Genomic DNA, 21,079 nt, shown 5'->3' on the forward strand with positions numbered 1-21,079 from the left:
TAGACTTGTGTCTGTTCATTGTTCTACTGTACTCTCCCAAGCGTTTAGTAAAGTGTTCTGCACACAGTAAGTGCTCAATAAATACAATTGAATAAATTGAATGAACTCCCAAGACCATGATTTTCCCACTAGGCCAGACTTCTTCCTGGATGATAGCCACTGGATTACCCTGTGGGGTGAACCATGGATATGTGAGATTTTGAAAGGCACAAAATTTAAGTTCCACTCACAGAGTTAATGCTATAATCCATCAGGCATGAGTTTTGTCTTCATGTCTTAAGCACTGCTAACGCTATTTATTTATTCAATCATATTTATTGAGCGCTTACTGTGTGCGGAGCACTGTACTAAGCACTTGGGAAGTACAAATCGGCAACATATAGAGACGGTCCTTACCCGACAATGGGCTCACAGCCTAGAAGGGGGAGACAAACAACTAAACAAAATATGTAGACATTTGTCAATACCATCAGAGTAAATAGAATTATAGCTACATACACAGCAGTAATAGAATGAATAGAATAATAAATATGTACAAATATACACAAATGCTGTGGGGAGGGGAGGAGGAGGAGAGGAAAAGGGGGGCTCAGTCTGGGAAGGTCTCCTGGGGGAGGTGAGCTCTCAGTAGGGCTTTGAAGGGAGGAAGAGAGCTAGTTTGGTGAATGTGTGGAGGGAAGGCATTCCAGGCCAGTGGTAGGACATGGGTCAGGGGTCGACAGTGGGACAGGAGATAATGAGGCACAGTGAGGAGGTTAGCAGCAGAGGAGCAGAGTTTGCAGGCTGGGATGTAGAAGGAGAGAAGGGAGGTGAGATAGGAAGGTGCGAGGTGATGGTCATGCCTCTTTCCTCTCCCAGATGTAATGCCTTCACGTAGGTACAGGAAAGTGGCCCTACCAATGAGGTGGGAGAGGGGATGTGTTCTTGACTCAGGGGAAGGCACACCTAAAATGGCAACAGTATGTAGATCCTTGCTGCCGTCAGGCGTACTTTCCCCACTAATTACCCCCATTTCTTCCCTATCATTAACCATTCCAAGATAGCAATGTTGTACTTCCCAAGCGCTTAGTACAGTGCTTTGCACACAGTAAGTGCTCAATAAATACGATTGAATGAATGAATGAATGAATGGAGAGCTTAGAAGCCAAAAGTAAGAAGTTTTTGCTTGATTCGAAGGTTGATAGCCAACCACTGGAGATTTTCGAGGAGGGGAGTGACATGCCCAGAGTGTTTCTGCGCAAAGATAATCGGGGCAACAGTGTGAATTATAGACTGAAGCGGGGAAAGACAGGAAGATGGGAGATCGGAAAGGAGTTGAATAGGCATGTAGTAATAGGCCCTCTTCCTTTAGAGTGGTGGAAAATACACCTCTCCCCATACACCATACTTGCTTTGTGGGAAACATATGAGCCAACAGGTAAAACCACGATTGTCACATTAGAAAACAAAGTCAGCAATGCAGACATGAAAGAGTGACTACAGAGAAAGATAGGTAGTAGTAATAGTAGTAGTAGTAGTACAAGTATTTATGGAGTACTGATTGGGTACAATGCATCATATGAAGCACTTGAGAATGACAAAATAAAGATTTGACAATTACAATTGAAATAAAATGTATACAAAAGTTCTGAGGATGGGTATGATGGGGTACATAAGTGCTGAAGATTCATGTAGCTGACAATACTACCATCTTTCTGGTCAATTTCCATATTGATTTTTTCAGAAATTCCTGTCTGTTCTTATTCCCACATCTCTAGAAGTCCCCACATTCCCCTCTACCTAAACTGCTATGGAGGCCAGGCCAAGCACTTGTCATATTCTGACTCAACTACTGCACTATCCCCCTCGCAGACTTCCCTGTCTCCAGTCTCTCCCTTCTCTCATCCATACTTCACACTGCTGCCCGGATCCTTTTCCTAAAACATCATTCTGCACATCTCTTCCCCATGCCTTAAAATCCAGCAATGATTGTCCATTCCTCTCTGAATAAAGAAAAACCACACCCAGACTTAAGGCCCTCAATCACCCATCTCCCCTCTTATCCTCGCTACTGTCCCACTACATCCCAACTTGCACAATTTGTCCCTCTATGTCAAGCTACTCTTGGTCTTGCTCATCTTTCCTGCTGCTGACCTTTGTTCATATCCTTTCTCCTGCGTGGAACTCCCTTCCACTTCACATCTGGCTGATGACTTCTCTCCCCATCTTCAAAGACCTCTGAAATCAAATCTCCAAGAGACTTTTCCTGATTAATCTCTTACCCCGCCACCCAGCCTGAACTGTCACTTGAGAATTTCCATGTCACCCAACCACTTGAATACTCACACTGCTAAGCAGCACTCATATATGTATAACTTGGTTGCTTCCTCTTACCTGTCATTGATTTTAGTGTTTTTCACCTCCTTGAGGGCAGGGATCATGTCTGCTAACTCTACTGCACTTTCTCAAGTGCTTATTATAGTGCTCTTTATGGAGAAAGTACTCTATAAATACTTTTGATTGATCGATCTTATGGAGGGACTGAACACTACTTCACAGTTTCTCTAAATTTACGGGCAGTGAGAAAATGCCACAGATGGCAGTGATGTCTCTATCACAGCCCAAAGTGGAAAAATAAAAACTAATACTCTGAACAGTTACCATGAGATCACACTACTTACCATATTTATGATTCAATGCTTGTTCAACCTCATAGAGAGCCTTGTGCCATGCATTTCTCAGCATTAATGGTGTGAAACAGGTGTGCATAATAGATAGAGCTTTATGTGATGCATTTATTTATTAGTTATGAAAGAAGTAACTGAACCTTGTACCCTAATGCTCCCTTCATTTGAAAGTCAGCCTATCTCACTGGACTGCAACCCTTTACAGAATTCCTTGCAAATTCCTAAACTGTTGATGCTATTACTGCTCTCAAAAAAAGCCCAGAGGAAAGAATGCATAGGAAACATTGTTCAAAGTATATCAGATGCACTCCTGGTAAAGCCACCAAATATTTCTGATTCACTAGGAAAAATCCACAACTCTGAGCTTTCTGGGTGTCTTTTCCAGGGAAATGACTCAAGATCTGGCCCTCTAGACTTGAGCTTGTCCTCTAGACTGGAAGCATGTTATGGGCAGGGAACCACTGTTGTATTCTCCCAAGTGCTTAGTACAGTGCTCAGCACTCAATTAGTGTTCAATAATTACCATTGATATATCACTGATTGATTGATTAATCTGGGTTGATTATTGTAGATTGCAAACTCTTTCTAGGTTGTAAGGTTGTTATGGGCATGGATCTTATCTGTTAACTCTACTATTTTTTTCCCAAAGACTTAGTCCATTCATTCATTCTTTCAATCGCATTTATTGAGCGCTTACTATGTGCAGAGCACTGTACTAAGCACTTGGAAAGTACAATACAGATATAAAGAGAGTTAATCCCAGCCCACAATGGGCAGTCTAGTCCAATGTTCTGCATACAGTAAACAGTCAATAAATACCAATGACTGATTTATTGATTAATTTATGGAGGATGCTGTTCAAACTGGAGTCTGCATATGCTCAGAGAGAAAGGTTCATGGTTTTCTTTTTTTTCTTTTTAATATGTCTGCATTCCACAGTAAATTTCATATCCTATAAATCAGGATAAAGTATAAAATCATCCCCCTTTTCTCCAATAGCTTATTCTGTTCCCTCTCTCTCAACTCAGGCCTACTTTATACTGCCAAATATATTACATTTTGTCAAACGTACCACCAAAATTAGAAAATTGAAGCTTCAAAATGTCCTATATACTGACAATTAGTCTGGAGAAGGCTGAGGTCATGTACCTATCCATGCTTGGAGAATCCTTCACATATCCAAGTCTCCATTGATGAAGACCCAGAGCTGAAGACCATCAATGAATTGTGCTACCTAGAAAGAATGCCACACAAAGATTAATCAGTTGATTGGACAATGGTATTTACTGAGCATTTAGTATGCACAGAGCACTGAACTAAGTTGTTGGGAGAGTGCAATGCAATGGAGTAGAATGGGTAGATATGTTCACTGCCCAAAAGGAATTCACAGTCTAAAGGTGGAGTTAGACACTTAAAAAAAAAGAAATATATGGCACCAAGTATGGGGTAAATATCAAGTGCATAAAGGGTACAGATGGAAGCGCAGAGGTGACACAGGAGGGAGAGGGAGCAGGGGAAATAAGGCCTGAGTTGGGTATGGCCTTTTGAAGATGTGAATTTGGGGTGAATGGTGGACTGGCATATATGAAGGGGGAGGGAGTTCCAAGCCAATGGGAGGACATGGGCATGTACAGTAAGTAGGTTGATGTTAGAGGAGTGAAATGTGAGGGCTGAGTTATAGTAGGAAATCAGTGAGGTTAAGTAGGTGGAGGAGAGTTGATTGAATGCTTTAAAGGTGATGGTAAGGAGATTCTGTTTGATGTGAAAGTGGATGGGTAATCTCTGGAGATTCTTGAGGAGTTTGGAGACTTGCATTGAATTGTTTTTAGAAAATGATCTGGGTAGCAGAGTGAAGTAAAGATGGCCTTCCCAGACTGAGCTCCCTCCTTCCTCTCCCCCTCCTCCCCCTCCCCATCCCCCCCCCACTGCATCCTTCCCCTCCCCACAGCACCTGTATATATGTTTGTACATATTTATTACTCTATTTTACTTGTACATATTTACTATTCTATTTATTTTATTCTGTTAATGTGTTTTGTTTTGTTGTCTGCCTCTCCCTTCTAGACTGTGAGCCCGCTGTTGGGTAAGGACCGTCTCTATATGTTGCCAACTTGTACTTCCCAAGTGCTTAGTACAGTGCTCTGCACACAGTAAGCACTCAATAAATAAGATTAAATGAATGAATGGAGTGTGGAGAAACAGAGGACAGGGAAGTCAATGAGGAGGCTGATGCAGTAGTCGAGACAGTATGTGATAAGTTTGTTGTGTTCTGTTATATTGGACTCTCCCAAATGCTTAATACAGTGCTCGGCACACAGTAAGCACTCAATGAATATGATTGACTGATTGAATCAGCATAGTAGCAGTTGGGATGAAGTGGAAAGGACAGGCAGTTGGGATGAAGTGGAAAGGACAGATTTTAATGATGTTGTGAAGGTAGAATTGACAGGATTTGGTGACAGATTGACTACTTAGGTAGAATGAAACAGGTGAGCAGAGGATAATGTTAAGGTTACAGGCTTAGGAGATAAGGAGGATAGCTGTGTGATCTACAGTGATGGGAATGATAAGAAAATAGGGTACAGATGGGAAGATGAGGAGTTCTCATTTGGAAATGTTAAGTTTGAGGTGTCGATGCGACATCCGGGTTGACAAAAACATGTTTATTGCTCTAGACTTCAAAACTATGGTTCTTGTGTTTTCTTATGAATTACTCCAGAAATTTAGAATATGTAGTTGGGGAGGCAGGGTGGTTTTGTGGAAAGGATGCCTGTCTCCCCGTTCTAGACTGTGAGCCCATTGCTGGGTAGGGACCATCTCTATATGTTGCCAACTTGTACTTCCCAAGTGCTTAGTACAGTGCTCTGCACACAGTAAGCACTCAATAAATACGATTGAATGAATGAATGAATGAATGAATGTACATCCAAGTAGTGATGTCCTGAAAGGAGGTGCAAATGTGAAAGTGCAATTTGGGAATCAGCGTAGAGATGATAAACTAAGTCTTGAGAGTGAGCAAGTCCTCCGAGGGAGTGGGTGTAGATGGAGAACAGAATTGAACTGAACCTTGAGGGACTCCAATGACGATATAAGAAAAGAAGAGGAGGTAGAACAATGAATCAAGAATGTTAGTTAGTCTTGAGGGAAACTGTGATATAGTATGACACCACCATGATATCACAATGCAGATCTCATTGGAGTTCTATAAAGCAACTATATTGTCTGTGCTTGGAACCTGAGAGATCTAAACCATCCAGAAACATGACATCAAATTCCTAAAACAGACTCCCTCAGAGACACTTACGTGCAGTACCAAACATCAAGCATGGCGTAGTAGATAGACTAAAGGCCTAGGAGTTAGAAGGACCTGGGTTCTAATTCTGCAACCACCACCAGTCTGCTGTGTGACCGTGTGCAAGTCACTTCACCTCTCTGTGCCTCAATTACCCCATCTGTAAAATGGGGATTTAGGTTCCCTCTAGACTGTAAGCTCTTTGTGGGCAGAGAATGTATGCTTACATCCTTACAGAGAAGCAGCATGACTCAGTGAGAAGCAGCATGGCTCAGTGGAAAGAGTATGGGCTTTGGAGTTGGAGCTCATGAGTTCAAATCCTGATTCTGCCAATTGTCAGCTGTGTGACTTTGGGCAAATCACTTAACTTCTCTGTGCCTCAGTTCCCTCATCTGTAAAATGGGGATTAAGACTGTGAGACCCATGTGGGACAATCTGATTACCTTGTATCCTCCCAGCGCTTAGAACAGTTCTTTGCACATAGTAAGTGCTTAACAAATACCATCTTATTATTATTATTATTGTTGTTTTATTGTCCTCTCCCAAGCACATAGTACAATATTCTGCACAAAGTAAGCATTCAATGAATATGATTACTTGAATGAATCAAGTGAAAAGACATGATCACAAACTGTAGATCTCACATCACCCTACAGCTGCAAAGCAATGGTCATAACATCAAACCCTCATCGAATGGCACATATAACAAGAATGGTTATACTCTCAAACCACAGCTGAGGAGGGAGCTAAAGTGGATTAATGGACAAAAATAGATGCTTTCAAAATAATGAAGGAAAAATGATTTTGCATAGACAGCCACAACCAGAAATGAAGTGACCGTCTAATAGCCTTGGTTAGATTATGTTTGCAGATGATAGCCTCTTTCTTGCTGTTAAACCTGTTACCACAATGCACAAATGCAGCCTGCATTTTAGGTACAAACTTTAACAGGAAGGAAGGGGCAATTGTTATATGAACCCAATTTGGAAGGGATTGTCAGTTACATATTGATCTTATCAGCCCCAAACACACTGATAAAAATCTCACCTTCAGTAGCATCACTTCAATCCCAAAGGATAGCTAGATATCTATCAATCTGTTGAAAGATAGATGTTCACACATACAGTTCTAAGTAAATGAAATGTTTCTGTGCTCCCAGGTTTGGCATAAAGAATAGTCTTACTATTTTATTTTCATAAATAAATAACATAGTCTTATTATCTTAGAATTTCCTTCATTTTCAGGCAGAAGGTAGACTTTCTCAGCCCAGATAATAATTTGTCTGTAGGCAAAGTGGATTACTACAGTGGCACTAAAAGGATAACTTATTTTCAGTGAGTCAATCATATTTTTGAGCACGTACTGTGTGCAGTGCACTGTACCCCTCTCCCTTCTCCCCATCCCCATACCCCGTCTTACCTCCTTCCCCTCCCCACAGCACCTGTATACATGTATATATGTTTGTACGTATTTATTACTCTATTTATTTATTTTATTTGCACATATTTATTCTAATTATTTTATTTTGTTAATATGTTTTGTTTTGTTCTCTGTCTCCCCCTTCTAGACTGTGAGCTTGCTGTTGGGTAGGGACTGTCTCTATATGTTGCCAACTTGTATTTCCCAAGCGCATAGTACAGTGCTCTGCACACAGTAAGCGCTCAATAAATATGATTGAATGAATGAATACTAAGCACTTGTGAGAGTACAATGCATCAGAGTTGGCAGACATGTTCCCTGCCCACAATGAGCTTACAGTGTAGAGTGGGAGACAGACATTAATATAACTAAAGTGACATACTCCTTCCCTGCAGGCCCTACACAACTCTATCACCTAACCAGGACCTTATGGCTTGACTAAAGAAGGCAGAAATCATGGGGCAATACAATGATGGTTTTATCATTCTTAACATTAAAAGTTACTTTTAACACTGGCCACATTTGCAAAATAATACTATTGCCTGAAAAGTCCAAAGATCCACGATGGATATGTGAAGTCAAAACTCAAATGAAATAGAAAAGGATAGAAGGCCATGGAGCTCTTCCCTCTGCTGACATTTTCCGTGCCCAGTGGTTTGCATTTCTCCTCTGCCCTGCCAACATTTCCTCAAGCCCCCTTCTGAGTGTTTTCTTCCCAGCACTCCCAATAACAGAGGGGTCAGCCATGCCTCATCCTGGTCCTTCATTTTTTTTACGGTATTTGTTAAGCATTTACTGGTGCTATCGTCGATTCCCGATTGGACACAGTCCATGTCCCACATGGGGCTCACAGTCTTATTCCCCAATTTACAGATGAGGTAATTGAGGTGCAGAAGAGTCAATCAACAACCCCAAGGTCACACCGCAGACAAGTGGCAGAGCTAAGATTAGAACCCAGGTCCTTCTGACTAACAGGTCTGTGTTCTATTAGACCACACTGCTTCTCTTCAGATCCAAATCCATGCACTTTTTCAATTCTCATCCAGGGAAAGCCCCCTTTTTGTTGCTCCAATAAAAAGGGCAGAACTCTGAAACCAGGGATCTAGTTCTGGTTCTGGAGGGTGATAGGTAAATATTCCCCCTTCTAGACTGTGAGCCCGTTGTTGGGTAGGGACCGTCTCTATATGTTGCCAACTTGTACTTCCCAAACGCTTAGTACAGTGCTCTGCACACAGTAAGCGCTCAATAAATACAATTGAATGAATGAATGTATACTGCCGGATTTGTGAAGTCAGTGGTGAGGCTTTCAGAATCAGGCATCAATTAATCAATCAATGTATTTTTTGAGTGCTTACTGTGTGTAGAACACTGTTCCAATCTTCCCTAATGTTAGCACAGGGCAAACAACATAATAAATATTTAAATATCAGTCTATCAGTTAAGCTTATTCATTGAGCATTCACTTTGTGCAGAGCACTGTACTAAGGACTTGGGAGAGTCCAGTACAACAATAAACAAACATATTCCCTGCCCACAATGAGTTTACAGCCTAGAGGAAAAAAAAGTATTTGTTAAGTGCTTATAATGTGCTAAGCTCTGGGAAAGATACAAGGTAAATGAGTTGTTCACGGTCCCTTTCCCATATAAGGCTTAGTCTCAACCCCCATTTTACAGATGAGGTAACTGAGGTGCAGAGACATGAAGTGACTTGCCCAAGTTCACACAGCACACAAGTGATGGAGGCAGGATTAGAACCCAGGTCCTTCTAACTCCCAGGCCCATGCTCTATCCTTTGGGCCACACTGCTTCTCTACCACTATTATTGTTATCATTATTATTATAATGTAGGGAAATCAAGAATGGACCGACATAATACAAAGTAAATGAAGCTGAGCTGGTTCTAAGTGTTTCTTGGATATTTGTATGCCTTTTTACCTAGAGTTCATCGGATGCACAGAACTATTGGTAGAGCTCCTATAAAGGTAGCTGAATTTTCATCATGTATCTAGCTAGGGTAGAAAGCAACCAAAAAGCAGCATTGTCAGTTACAGCAGCTTTAATCGAGCATAGCTGTTTATCCTAATGAATATGCATGGAACACTGATGAACGGGCATGATTGATATCTAGATTCACAAAGTGAAGAAGCTAATCTATATGCAGATTTTGCAGCTAATAGAAAACTACTGATTCCCCCCCTTTCGGGCAAAGATTCTGAACTGGTGAATGTCATTCCTGAGGCTATGTCAGTAATAGCTCCATAGAGAGCCTGCAGCAGGAGGCTATTTTCCTGGAACTTACTCTTGGGAGTATGAAGGGCAAACCCTCCTTTCCCCAAGTCTGGTCCTTCTGGTCCTCTTCCCTCTGGGCCTAGAAAAATCCAGTAGGAAGGGGAGACTGGCAATACTCTAGTTTGCATTGAAATTATAGGATCTGTGAAAGGGACAATCATGGTCACCGTGCATTATCTCCCTTAAAGCAATTTATGAAAAAGATGTGACAGAAAAGTAAAATTGCACCTTGACTCTTGAGAGTGGCTAATTTCATAAAAAAAAATTCCTAATGATAATACTTAGAATAAAATATGGAAAATCCACCATTAGGCTGGCAAAAGAATTCACCTGGGAGGAAAGAATAGGATGAGAAACTTGGAGCTTCCAACCCCAGCTAATTGGAGTCAATAAGAATCAATTGAACTTCCATATCGAAAAAGCTCTTAGGGTCATTTGGACAGGCTCCCTTAGAATTTCAATGATTTCTACGCCTCGGGCAATGGCTGGACATTTTTCACTGAGTTGAGCTGCATTAAATTTGTATTTTTCCAGGGCTATGTTTGGAGTTGAGGTCCCAAATACAAGACTTTAAAAAACGTGTACTTTTGACGCATCACTGCCCATACAAAATCTCTTCTTGCACAGAGACAAGGCAAACGAGCACAGTTTCAATTCCTCAAAAAAAAAAGATTTTCCATTAATATGGAACAGCAGCCCGTAGAAATAAAATGTATTTCCAGTTGTCCCGAAATTGATACTCAAAACCAGTGTTCTGAGGTCTCCCGCATCAATATAAAACATTGGGAGAAAATGGATCCTGAGTCTTGTTTTTTTCCTTGGGCCACAAGGCCACAGCCAACGTACTTGTGCTTTCAAACTCAACCAGGCCAGGTAGGAGAACTGCTGGGAAAGAAGCACAAGTTAAACTACAAATCCCATAGTGCAAAAATTCCACCCACACTTCCCAAAAGCTTCTGGAATATTCTGTAAGGAGTTTTGCTTCTTTTCCAATAGGGACAGAACCCTCTCTCTGGAAGGGTTGGAGTTTTCTTCAGAAGAATGTGAAAAAGAAACGTTATGCTCATGTGGCTGTGCTGTTTTTGCTTCTGATCCACTTCTGGTTGGGACCACAACAGAAGGAGCACTATGTGCCAAGCTATTTCTCACTGTTTCAGCTATTGCTATGGTAAAAAGAAAGGTAAGATGAGCTGATTTGAAGTTTTGTCACCTAAACTATTTTCTGGTCACTTTGCCCAAGCAAAGCCTTAGAAGGGACATGTAACTAAGCAAATGGTGAGTGGCTTCTGGTAAGCTGACCATTAAGCTTTGTATTTATTACTTTAAACTTCATTGGTTTTAATATAATCCTATAAACTTCAATCCTGCATTTTTTCTTGCTACATGGCTAATAATAATAGCAAAACTAATGAATTTTGGTAACTACGTTCTATGTGTCAAGGACCGTACTAAATGCTGGGATAAGTACAAGATAGTTATGTCAAACATAGTCCCTATCCCAGTTGGAACTCACAGCCTAAGAAGGAGGGAGAACAGATATTGAATCCTCATTTTAGATAAGGAAACTGAAGTACAGAGCTGTCGAGTGACTTGACCAGGGTCACACAGCAGGAAAGGGTCTGAGCCAGGATTAGAACCCAGATCTTCTGATTCCCGGGTCCGTGACCTTTCACTTGGATTGTTCTGAAAAGAGTATGCCTCATTTGAGTCCTGGTTTGAGGTTACACATCAAAGAGGCCCCAATCTCAATATCCTGAAATAAATGCTTCTGATTCTCTTTCTTTTCAAATGTGACAGAAAATATGAGGAATGAAATATGCTTAAAATTTTCTTTGAATAAAGTTTGCCAAATGAAACTTGCAGAAATTTTGGAGAAGTGGAAAAATCACATATATTTATTGATTTCCCCAGAATGCCTATCCCTGGACTAGTCTTTGAGAAAATTATATGGTGAAATCAGGCCAGACATTATCACAACTCAAACAGTTCATTCATTCATTCATTCAATCATATTTATTGAGCACTTACTGTGTGCAGAGCACTGTACTAAGCGCTTGGGATGTACAAGTTGCCAACATATAGAGACGGTCCCTACCCAACAGTGGGCTCACAGTCTAGAAGGGGGAGACAGAGAACAAAACCAAACATATTAACAGAATAAAATAAATAGAATAAATATGTACAAGTAAAATAAATAGAGTAATAAATACGTACAAAGATATATACATATATACAGGTGCTCTGGGGAAGGGAAGGTGGTAAGGCGGGGGGGATGGAGGGGGGAAGGAGGGAGAGAGGAAGGAGGGGGCTCAGTCTGGGAAGGCCTCCTGGAGGAGGTGAGCTCTCAGTAGGGCCTTGAAGGGAGGAAGAGGACTAGCCTGGCGGATGGGCAGAGGGAGGGCATTCCAGGCCAGGGGGATGATGTGGGCTGGGGGTCAACGGTGGGACAGGCGAGAACGAGGCATGGTGAAGAGATTAGTGGCAGAGGAGTGGAGGGTGCGGGCTGGGCTGGAGAAGGAGAGAAGGGAGGTGACGTAGGAGGGGGTGAGGTGATGGACAGCCTTGAAGCCCAGGGTGAGGAGTTTCTGCCTGATGCGTAGGTTGATTGGTAGCCACTGGAGGTTTTTGAGGAAACAGTTAAGTCTTGACTGAAATTCTCAGATAACCAAAACACGTGGGGTCGTTTTGCATGGATTTTCCAAGTAATCACCTCAATTCTTATCCTATTTTATCTGTGAGGGTACAGAATGCAATCATCAGAGTACTTAGCTAGTCTGTATTATTCACTAATGTTGACTAGCTGAAACAGATTTTCCAACCGTCAGGTGTAAAAGCCAGTTTCCCCTCACTGCTTTTCCAATTGGCAGTTACCTTACATGAACTGGGTAGACAATTTAAATCCTTATTAATAAGGCGGCAGGTTAAAAGGGGTTTAGGGCTCCTTTTTTCCAAATCAAAGCAGAGTCATAAGGTAGACAGACAGATGGACCACCGGGTATTTTGTGGTGCATTGTTACCCTTTACTGAATGAGTTGACCTTATCCAATCTCCCTCACCACCTGCTGTAGGAACTGTCCATTTTGCAACTAAATCACAGTTCCTTTCACAGCATCTGGCCTTTTGTCAAGGCCCAGAGCTGTAGAGTAGAGCAGTTTGGGGTGGGGAACAGGGCCTAGATGACCTACAGAGGATGAGGCCTTTACTGGTTGAGTCCCATCTTACAGGGTCTGCCTCACCTGCACCCTGAATCTATCAATCAATCAGTTAATGATATTTATTGAGCACTCACTCTGTGCAGGGCACTATACTAAGAATTTGGGAGAATGCAATACAATAGAATAGGTAGACACGATCCCTGTGCACAAGAAGGAGCAGCATGGCGTAATGGATAGAACACGGGCTTGGGAGTCAGAAGGTCATGGGTTCTAATCCCAGCTCCGCCGCTTGTCTGCTGTGTGACCTTGAACGAGTCACTTCACTTCTCTGGACTTCAGTTACCTCATCTGTAAAATGTGGATTGAGACGGTGAGCCCCACATGGGACAAGGACTGTGTCCAGCTTGATTTGCTTGTATCTACTCCAGCACTTAGTACAGTGCCTCATACATAGTAAGCGCTTAACATATATCGTGATCATAATTATTAAGAAGCTTACAGACTAGAGAGATGTCTACAGAGGAAAAAGAAGTCCAAGATTTTCAAAATGCTTGGGACTCCTGACAGCAATGTTTCATGTGTCTTGGAGAGGCAAGCCATGCTACCACATTCAGAGTCAGCTCAGTGAGCAGAGCAGCTCAATCTTGGGCAATTAAGAAATAGAAGTACCAGTGTCCCAAAACTGTGGTGACTTTCTCCTCCTCTCCCAAATCCAGAGTTTAAAAGAGCAATAAGCCCATGAGGAGGAGAGAAAAATGAAATCCCCAGTCCTGAGGTGACCTCTGAGGGAGTGGGAATCACATCAAACATCCCACCTTTAGCCTGTCTTTCAATCTTGCCTAAGAGATGCCCAATCTAACTCCTTCCATCCACAGCCCAGATTGGATTCACCTCTTTAACTGTTTCTGGAGTTCCTTTCAAGAGGATTTCACTTTCCTTCCAACACTACAGGTCTCTGGAGTATTTTTCTCTGTTTTTAAGAATGTACAACTCTTTATTTTGGCAGTGTTGTAAATATTTTATATTTGTTTCTCCGATTAGAATGTAAGCTCTTTGTGGGCAAGGAATGTGACGCTGTTATTCTGTACTTTCCAAGTACAGAATAGTGCAACTACTAGTACAACTCCTAGTACAACTACTAGTACTAGTTGTTGTACTAATAGTACAACTACTACAACTACTACCTATTACAACTACTACTACTGCTACTCCTACTAGACCTTCTTGTCATAGACCTGTGTTTGTCCAAATATCTACATGCCAATGAACCACTTACCACTTACATGGGCTTAGGAATCGGAGGACATGGATTCTAATCCTGGCTCCTCCACTTGTCAGCTATGTGACCTTGGGCAAATCACTTAACTTCTCTGTGCCTCAGTTACCTCATCTATAAAATGGGGATTAAGACTGTGAGCCCCACATGGGACAGCCTGAGTACCTTGTATCCACCCCTATGTGCTTGGCACATAGTAAGTGTTGAACAAATACCATTATTATTATGATGATGACAACTAAAGGCTGAAGCCTTGTTGTTAACACATGCATTTGAATCTGCTGCTAGCAAGAATGTGCTTTTCTTGAGTCCCCAATATCAATACTCTGAGGATATTGCTTATCCATAAATTAATTTTCCTCAGATTCTAGGATTTGCCCTACTTAGTCTATGCTGATGCTGATTTTCTTTTTTATGCTTTAATCATTTTCCATCTTCCTTTCAACAGTTACTATGTCATAAAAATCTTCCAACCTCAGGGGTCCATAAAGCTGGGGATTGATTACTATCACTTGAAAAGTAGAAACTTTCCATCTCCTGATTGAATATCAATCAAATTGGCCCTTTGTGTTTGACCCTTCATATGATTTCTCCTCTATTTTCTCCTTCTCTCCATGTTCTCTGAAAGCCCTATGTTCTGTGCTCATTAGGGTTCACCTCCTGATCTCAAATTTTCTGAAATAAATTCCCTGTTGCTCAGCTACTGACTCATTCATTTCCTTTTAAAGCCATCTTCACAACTTTTTATTATTTTCCATGCTTTCTGTTATTTTTAGAAATAATTACATCTTGATAAAAGTTGCTACTGTGTGCTTTGGGAGAACTTGGGTGTATTAATGCTTTGAAGCAGCCAAAATGAAAATCTATGAGCTCTAACTACTGAGCAATCACAAAAATCATCACTACCAGTAGATGCCTAGTTGCCTTCCTGAGTACAGTAAAATCCTATTAATTGGACTGGTTAATTATTAGACATGTTACCTCATTATCAACATCATCAATCGTATTTATTGAGCGCTTACTATGTGCAGAGCACTGTACTAAGCGCTTGGGAAGTACAAATTGGCAACATGTAGAGACAGTCCCTACCCAACAGTGGGCTCACAGTCTAAAAGGGGAAGACAGAGAACAAAACCAAACATACTAACAAAATAAAATAAATAGAATAGATATGTACAAGTAAAATAAATAAATAGAGTAATAAATATATGCAAACATATATACATATATACAGGTGCTGTGGGGAAGGGAAGGAGGTAAGAGGGGGGATGGGGAGGGGGACGAGGGGGAGAGGAAGGAAGGGGCTCAGTCTGGGAAGGCCTCCTGGAGGAGGTGAGCTCTCAATAGGGCCTTGAAGGGAGGAAGAGAGCTAGCTTGGCGGATGGGCAGAGGGAGGGCATTCCAGGCCCGGGGGATGACGTGGGCCGGGGGTCGATGGCGGGACAGGCGAGAACGAGGTACGGTGAGGAGATTAGCGGCGGAGGAGCGGAGGGTGCGGGCTTCTGTACTGTGGGAGAGTGGGAGGGGCTGCAATAGAGTTTATTCATGGAGTGGAGTGTGCCATGCACTGGGGTAGATACAAAATAATCAGGTTGTCCCACATGGGGCTCACAGTCTTAATCCCCACTTTACAGATGAGGAAACTGAGGCACAGAGAAGTGAAGCGACTTGCCCAAAGTCACACAACTCTTAAGTGGTGGAACCGCTTGTGATTTTTTTCTTCACAGGATTAGGAAATCTCCAATTGGTCCTCTGCCCTATTTAATTTTACCAACTTACTTTGGAGACTGCTTTTAGACATACTTGGCTAAAGGATCATCTATTTCCAATATTTCACAATTCTGTGTATAAACAGCTCAGAATTCTGGAGTTAGATGCCTTCAAAGGTCATAGGGTAATCAGGTTGTCCCACATGGAACTCACAGTTTTAATCCCCATTTTACAGATGAAGCACCTAAGGCACAGAGAAGTTAAGTGATTTGCCCAAAGTCACACAGCTGACAAGTGGCGGAACCAGGAAACCTGTGCTCTTTTTCACTAAGCCATGCTGCTTCTCTAATCCTGGCTCTGACACTTGCCTGCTCTGTGACTTTGGGCAAATCAACTTAATTTCTCTGTGCCTCAGCTTCTTCATCTGTAAAACAGGGTTTAAATATGTGTTCTCTCTCCCGGTTAGACTGTAAATCCTATGTGGAACAGAAGCAGTGTCTGATCAGGCTCGTATCTCCTCCTGCCTGGAGGACATCTCCATCTGGATGTCTGCCCGCCACCTAAAATTCAACATGTCCAAGACAAAACTCCTTATCTTCCCTCGTGTCTTTCCCCACTTCAATCCATACTTCATGCTGCTGCCCGGATTGTCTTTGCCCAGAAACGCTCTGGGCATGTTACTCCCCTCCTCAAAAATCTCCAGTGGCTACCAATCAACCTACACATCAGGCAGAAACTCCTCACCTTTGGCTTCAAGGCTGTCCATCACCTCGCCCCCTCCTACCTCACCTCCCTTCTCTCCTTCTCCAGCCCAGCCCGCACCCTCCGCTCCTCTGCCACTACTCTCCTCACCGTTAGGCCTCATTCTCACCTGTCCCACCGTCGACCCCCGGCCCACGTCATCCCCCGGGCCTGGAATGCCCTCCCTCTGCCCATCCGCCAAGCTAGCTCTCTTCCTCCCTTCAAGGCCCTACTGAGAGCTCACCTCCTCCAGGAGGCCTTCCCAGACTGAGCCGCCTCCTTCCTCTTCCTTCCTTCCCCTCCCCATCCCCCACCTTACCTCCTTCCCCTCCCCACCGCACCTGTATACATGTATATATGTTTGTACATATTTATTACTCTATTTATTTATTTTACTTGTACATATTTATTCTATTTATATTATTTTGTTAATATGTCTTGTTTTGTTGTCTGTCTCCCCCTTCTAGACTGTAAGCCCATTGTTGGGTGGGGACCGTCCCTATATGTTGCCAGCTTGTACTTCCCAAGTGCCTAGTACAGTGCTCTGCACACAGTAAGTGCTCAATAAATACGATTGAATGAATCTGATTGCATTTCCTACAGCACACAGAAAAGTACCTGGCACAGAGTATGTGCTTAACAAACATTGCTGTTATTTTTCTTCTTATTATTATTATTTGTTGGCCTCTACCCTTTGTTATTTCAATCTGTGGTATTTCTTGAGTGCTTAATATGTGCATTGTGCTATACTAAGCACTTGGGAGAGACAATAGAGTTGGTAGATTGTAAAACTGCTCTTAAGGAGCAAATAGGAAAAGCAACAGAGAATAAGGCTATATGTTTATAAAGTTCTGTGGGGGTGAGAGTGGGGTGGGAATTAAAGCACCTGCTTACAGCATCCAACCCTATTATTTTCATTTATACCTCTCTATGTCCTGATCCTGTCCCGTTCTCTCTTCATTTTCTCAGAGGGCCAGACTGATCAGTATCATCTCTGTTCTAGTCAAAGGAACCTGGAAAGAAATACTAAGCTCCTGTGTGTCACCTGATGTGAATTCAGGAAGATTTCCTGGCTCCCCTACTATGGGTCTCAGATGTGACAGGACATTCCCTGTCTCTCTCAAACCTCCAGATTGGGAACAGAGAGGAGTTGTTTTTAATGTGTCCCAGCTCACAGCAGGATTTGCTTCTGCTGGGATTGCCTGGTTCCAGCATAACTTCCTAAACCCTGAAATTCTCTCCCTCCCTAGTACGTTCCCATTTGGAGTGCTGTGCTTGCAGCTCTTGGCCTTGGTTTTTCTGTTGCTTATAATAATAATAATAATAATGGCATTTATTAAACACTTACCATGTACAAAGCACTGTTCTAAGTGCTGGGGAGGTTACAAGTTGATCAGGTTGCCCCACAGGGGGCTCACAATATTAATCCCCATTTTACAGTTGAGGTAACTGAGGCACAGAGAAATTAAGTGACTTGCCCAAAGTCACACAGATGACAATTTGCAATTGGCAATTGACAATTGAACCCATGACCCTCTGACTCCAAAGTGTGGGCTCTTTCCACTGAGCCACGCTGCTTCTCATGCTTATCAGGACAGAGAGGAGACCAATAAGTCTCAGCTATCAGGAGAATTAGCATGGCCTAGTGGAAATAGTTTTCCATAGGACTTGCACCCTATATTCACCCCTCCCTCAGCCCTACAGCACTTATGTATATATCTGTCATTTTTAAATTAAATGTCTGTCTCCCCAAATAGACTAAACTCACTGAAAGAAGGGAGTATGTCTACCAAACCTAATATATTGCATTCTCCCAAGTGCTTAGTACAGTGCTCTGCACCCAGGAAACACTCAATAGATACATTGATTGCTTTATTGAGAACACAGTCCTGGGAATCAGGACCCCTGGGTTCTAATTTTGACTTTGCCATTTATCTCCTGTATGATCTTGGGCCATTCACTTGACTTCTCTGGGCCTCAGTTTGCTTGTCTGTAAAATAGGGATTAAAGATCTGTTCTCCCTCCCCTTTAGACTGAGCCCCACATGGGCTGTGTCCACCCTGAGTGTGTTCTATTGCCTCCTGATCTTAGTACAGACACACAATTTGCCCTTAACAAATGTTCTAAGTATTAATATTAGGGCTTTCTATTCTTAATTGTGTTACATAATCATCTTGCCTATTGCTTATTCTGTAAGGTTTACAAAGTGAAATCCTTGGTGCTGAAATGCCGCATGGTGAGGATGGAAGAAACCAAAGTCTCATACTTGGCCGCTGTGCCAACAAATCACTTATGTATTAAAAATCTCTCTGAAGGCAATGGTAACTAAGCCTTAACAAAAGCAATGCAAATGCCAACATGGAAGCTACCATTTACCACAGAAACTTTGGGGTGCAAGGTTGAGGTAGATATCCTCTGTGATCACTCAACCTAAAAGATGTGAGTGGCTTTTCCGAGAGGGGTCCTGCCACCCAGTTAATGACTAGGCAATCTTGATTACAGTGGATTTCACATGCAGATATTCATTTTTGATCCAGGATGAAAAGGAACACTCCATTTTGGCAATTACACCCTTCAAAAAGGAATTTAAAATGAATTTTCTTTGTAGTCACAAGGCAAATTGACTGCTGCTGGAAGGGCAAAGATTTAATACTTAATGAAATAACAGACGTCAGGCAATCATTTCTAAGATGACGGGTATGACTAATAATAGAAAGATTCCTTAGATGTCGGCTTTTCAGATCATCTTGACACTTGCCCATTATTCTGGTGTTTAATTATTATCAGGGAATGAGTTTTTGGTTTTGTGGGGGTCATGTGTGCATTAATATGAGTTCTTCCCCTGGACTGTAAGCTTCCTGTGGACAGGGAACTTCATTCATTCATTCAATCATATTTATTGAGCGCTTACTGTGGGCAGAGCACTGTACTAAGCGCTTCGGAAGTACAAGTTGGCAACATATAGAGATGGTCCCTACCCAACAGTGGGCTCACAGTCTAGAAGGGGGAGACAGAGAACAAAACAAAACATATTAACCAAATAAAATAAATAGAATATGTACAAATAAAATAGAGTAATAAACACGTACAAACATATATACATATATATACATATATCCCTGCCCCAACAGGGCCACTGAGCAGCCCTCCCCTCCTTGCCCCCATCGCCCAGTGACACCAATGCACCTCACGTTCCCTTGTCCACCAACACTGTTCTAATTGTGCTCTCCCAAGCAGTCAGCACAGTGCTCTGCACAGAATAAGCACTCAGTAAATATCCTTGATTGATTGAATTTTACTTTATCAAACAAGTTTGGTTTGATCCTCCTTCCAAGCACAGATTTGCTTCTGATTGAAAAAATCTGCATAAAGTACAGTCCTCCTAAAGCCTCCTAAAGCCTAAAGCCTATTCTCAAGGGAAATACCATTGTCACAGCTAAGAAGGAGAGACCTAGACTACTCTATATCCCGGTTGACATTCCTCTGTAGGTTGAGCTGGGAGTGAGAATGCCATAATTACTTTGGTAATGAATGTGGCAGGGATTCAGCACTTACTCTTTGCAAACTTCTGGGGGCTCCTACCTTCTAACAAAAGATTTTAGGTGGGCACTTCCAAAAATTCCTCAAGGACAGAGTATTCATCCATCAATCAAGCAATCAATTGGATTTATTGAGTGATTACTGTGTGCAGAGCAGTATAACTAAGTCCCTGGGAGAGTACAATATAACACAGTGCTAACCTGATCACTATGTCTCAATCTCATCTATCTCGCTGCTGACCATGCCCTCCCTAAGCATATCCAACAGACAATTGCTGTCTCCTACTTCTGAGCCTTATTGAAGGCATATCTCCTCCAAGATGCCTTCCCTGGCTAAGGTCACTCCCTCTGGGTAGCCCTGACTTGCTCCCTTTATTCATTCCTTCTCCCAGCCCCACAGCCCTTATGTATGTATCTGTAATATAGTTATTTCTATCAATGTCTTTATCCCCCTCTAGACTGTAAGCTTGTTGTGGGCAGGGAGTGTCTGTTCATTGTTATATTGTACTCTCCCAAGCACTTAGAACAGTGCTCTGCACACAGTAAGGCCTTGTTAATTAGGATTGACTGATTGACTCATATAAACTAATTATGCATAAGGATATAAGTACTGTGGGATGGAGGGTGGGGTAAAAAAATGGTGAAACTACAAGTGCAAGGGTGATGCAGAAGGGAGTGGGAGAGGGAGAAGAGGAAATGAGGACTCAGTTTGCCAAGGCATCCCGTAGGACGTATGCTCTTAATAAGGCTTTCAAGTTGGGGGAGAGTGATAGTCTGTTGGATATGAAGCGGGAGGGAGTTCCAGGTCAGAGGCAGGACGTGGGTGAGGAGGCAGTGATGAGACAGAAAAGACTGAATCATAGTGAGCAGATTGGCATTGGAGGATTCAAGTGTGCAGATTGTGTTGGAGTAGAAATATGAGAGAGGTAATGTAGGAGGGAGCCAGGTGAGTGAATGCTTTAAAGCAAATGGTAAGGAATTTCTGTTGGGTT

At 42.3% G+C, this 21,079-nt stretch overlaps 1 protein-coding gene across 1 annotated transcript in view; it reads left to right on the plus strand.

The window, feature by feature from the left end:
- LOC119928751 overlaps positions 1–21,079 on the plus strand; it is a 48,912-nt gene that overhangs the window by 6,894 nt on the left and 20,939 nt on the right. Inside the window, exons 2-3 of the mRNA XM_038747265.1 lie at positions 10,294–10,508; positions 10,663–10,846. Coding sequence (XP_038603193.1) covers positions 10,294–10,508; positions 10,663–10,846 — 399 coding nt within the window. The remainder of the gene's footprint in view (positions 1–10,293; positions 10,509–10,662; positions 10,847–21,079) is intronic.

This window comes from Tachyglossus aculeatus, chromosome 5 (genome assembly GCF_015852505.1).
Source record: "Tachyglossus aculeatus isolate mTacAcu1 chromosome 5, mTacAcu1.pri, whole genome shotgun sequence".
In the NCBI taxonomy this organism is placed as follows: domain Eukaryota; kingdom Metazoa; phylum Chordata; class Mammalia; order Monotremata; family Tachyglossidae; genus Tachyglossus; species Tachyglossus aculeatus.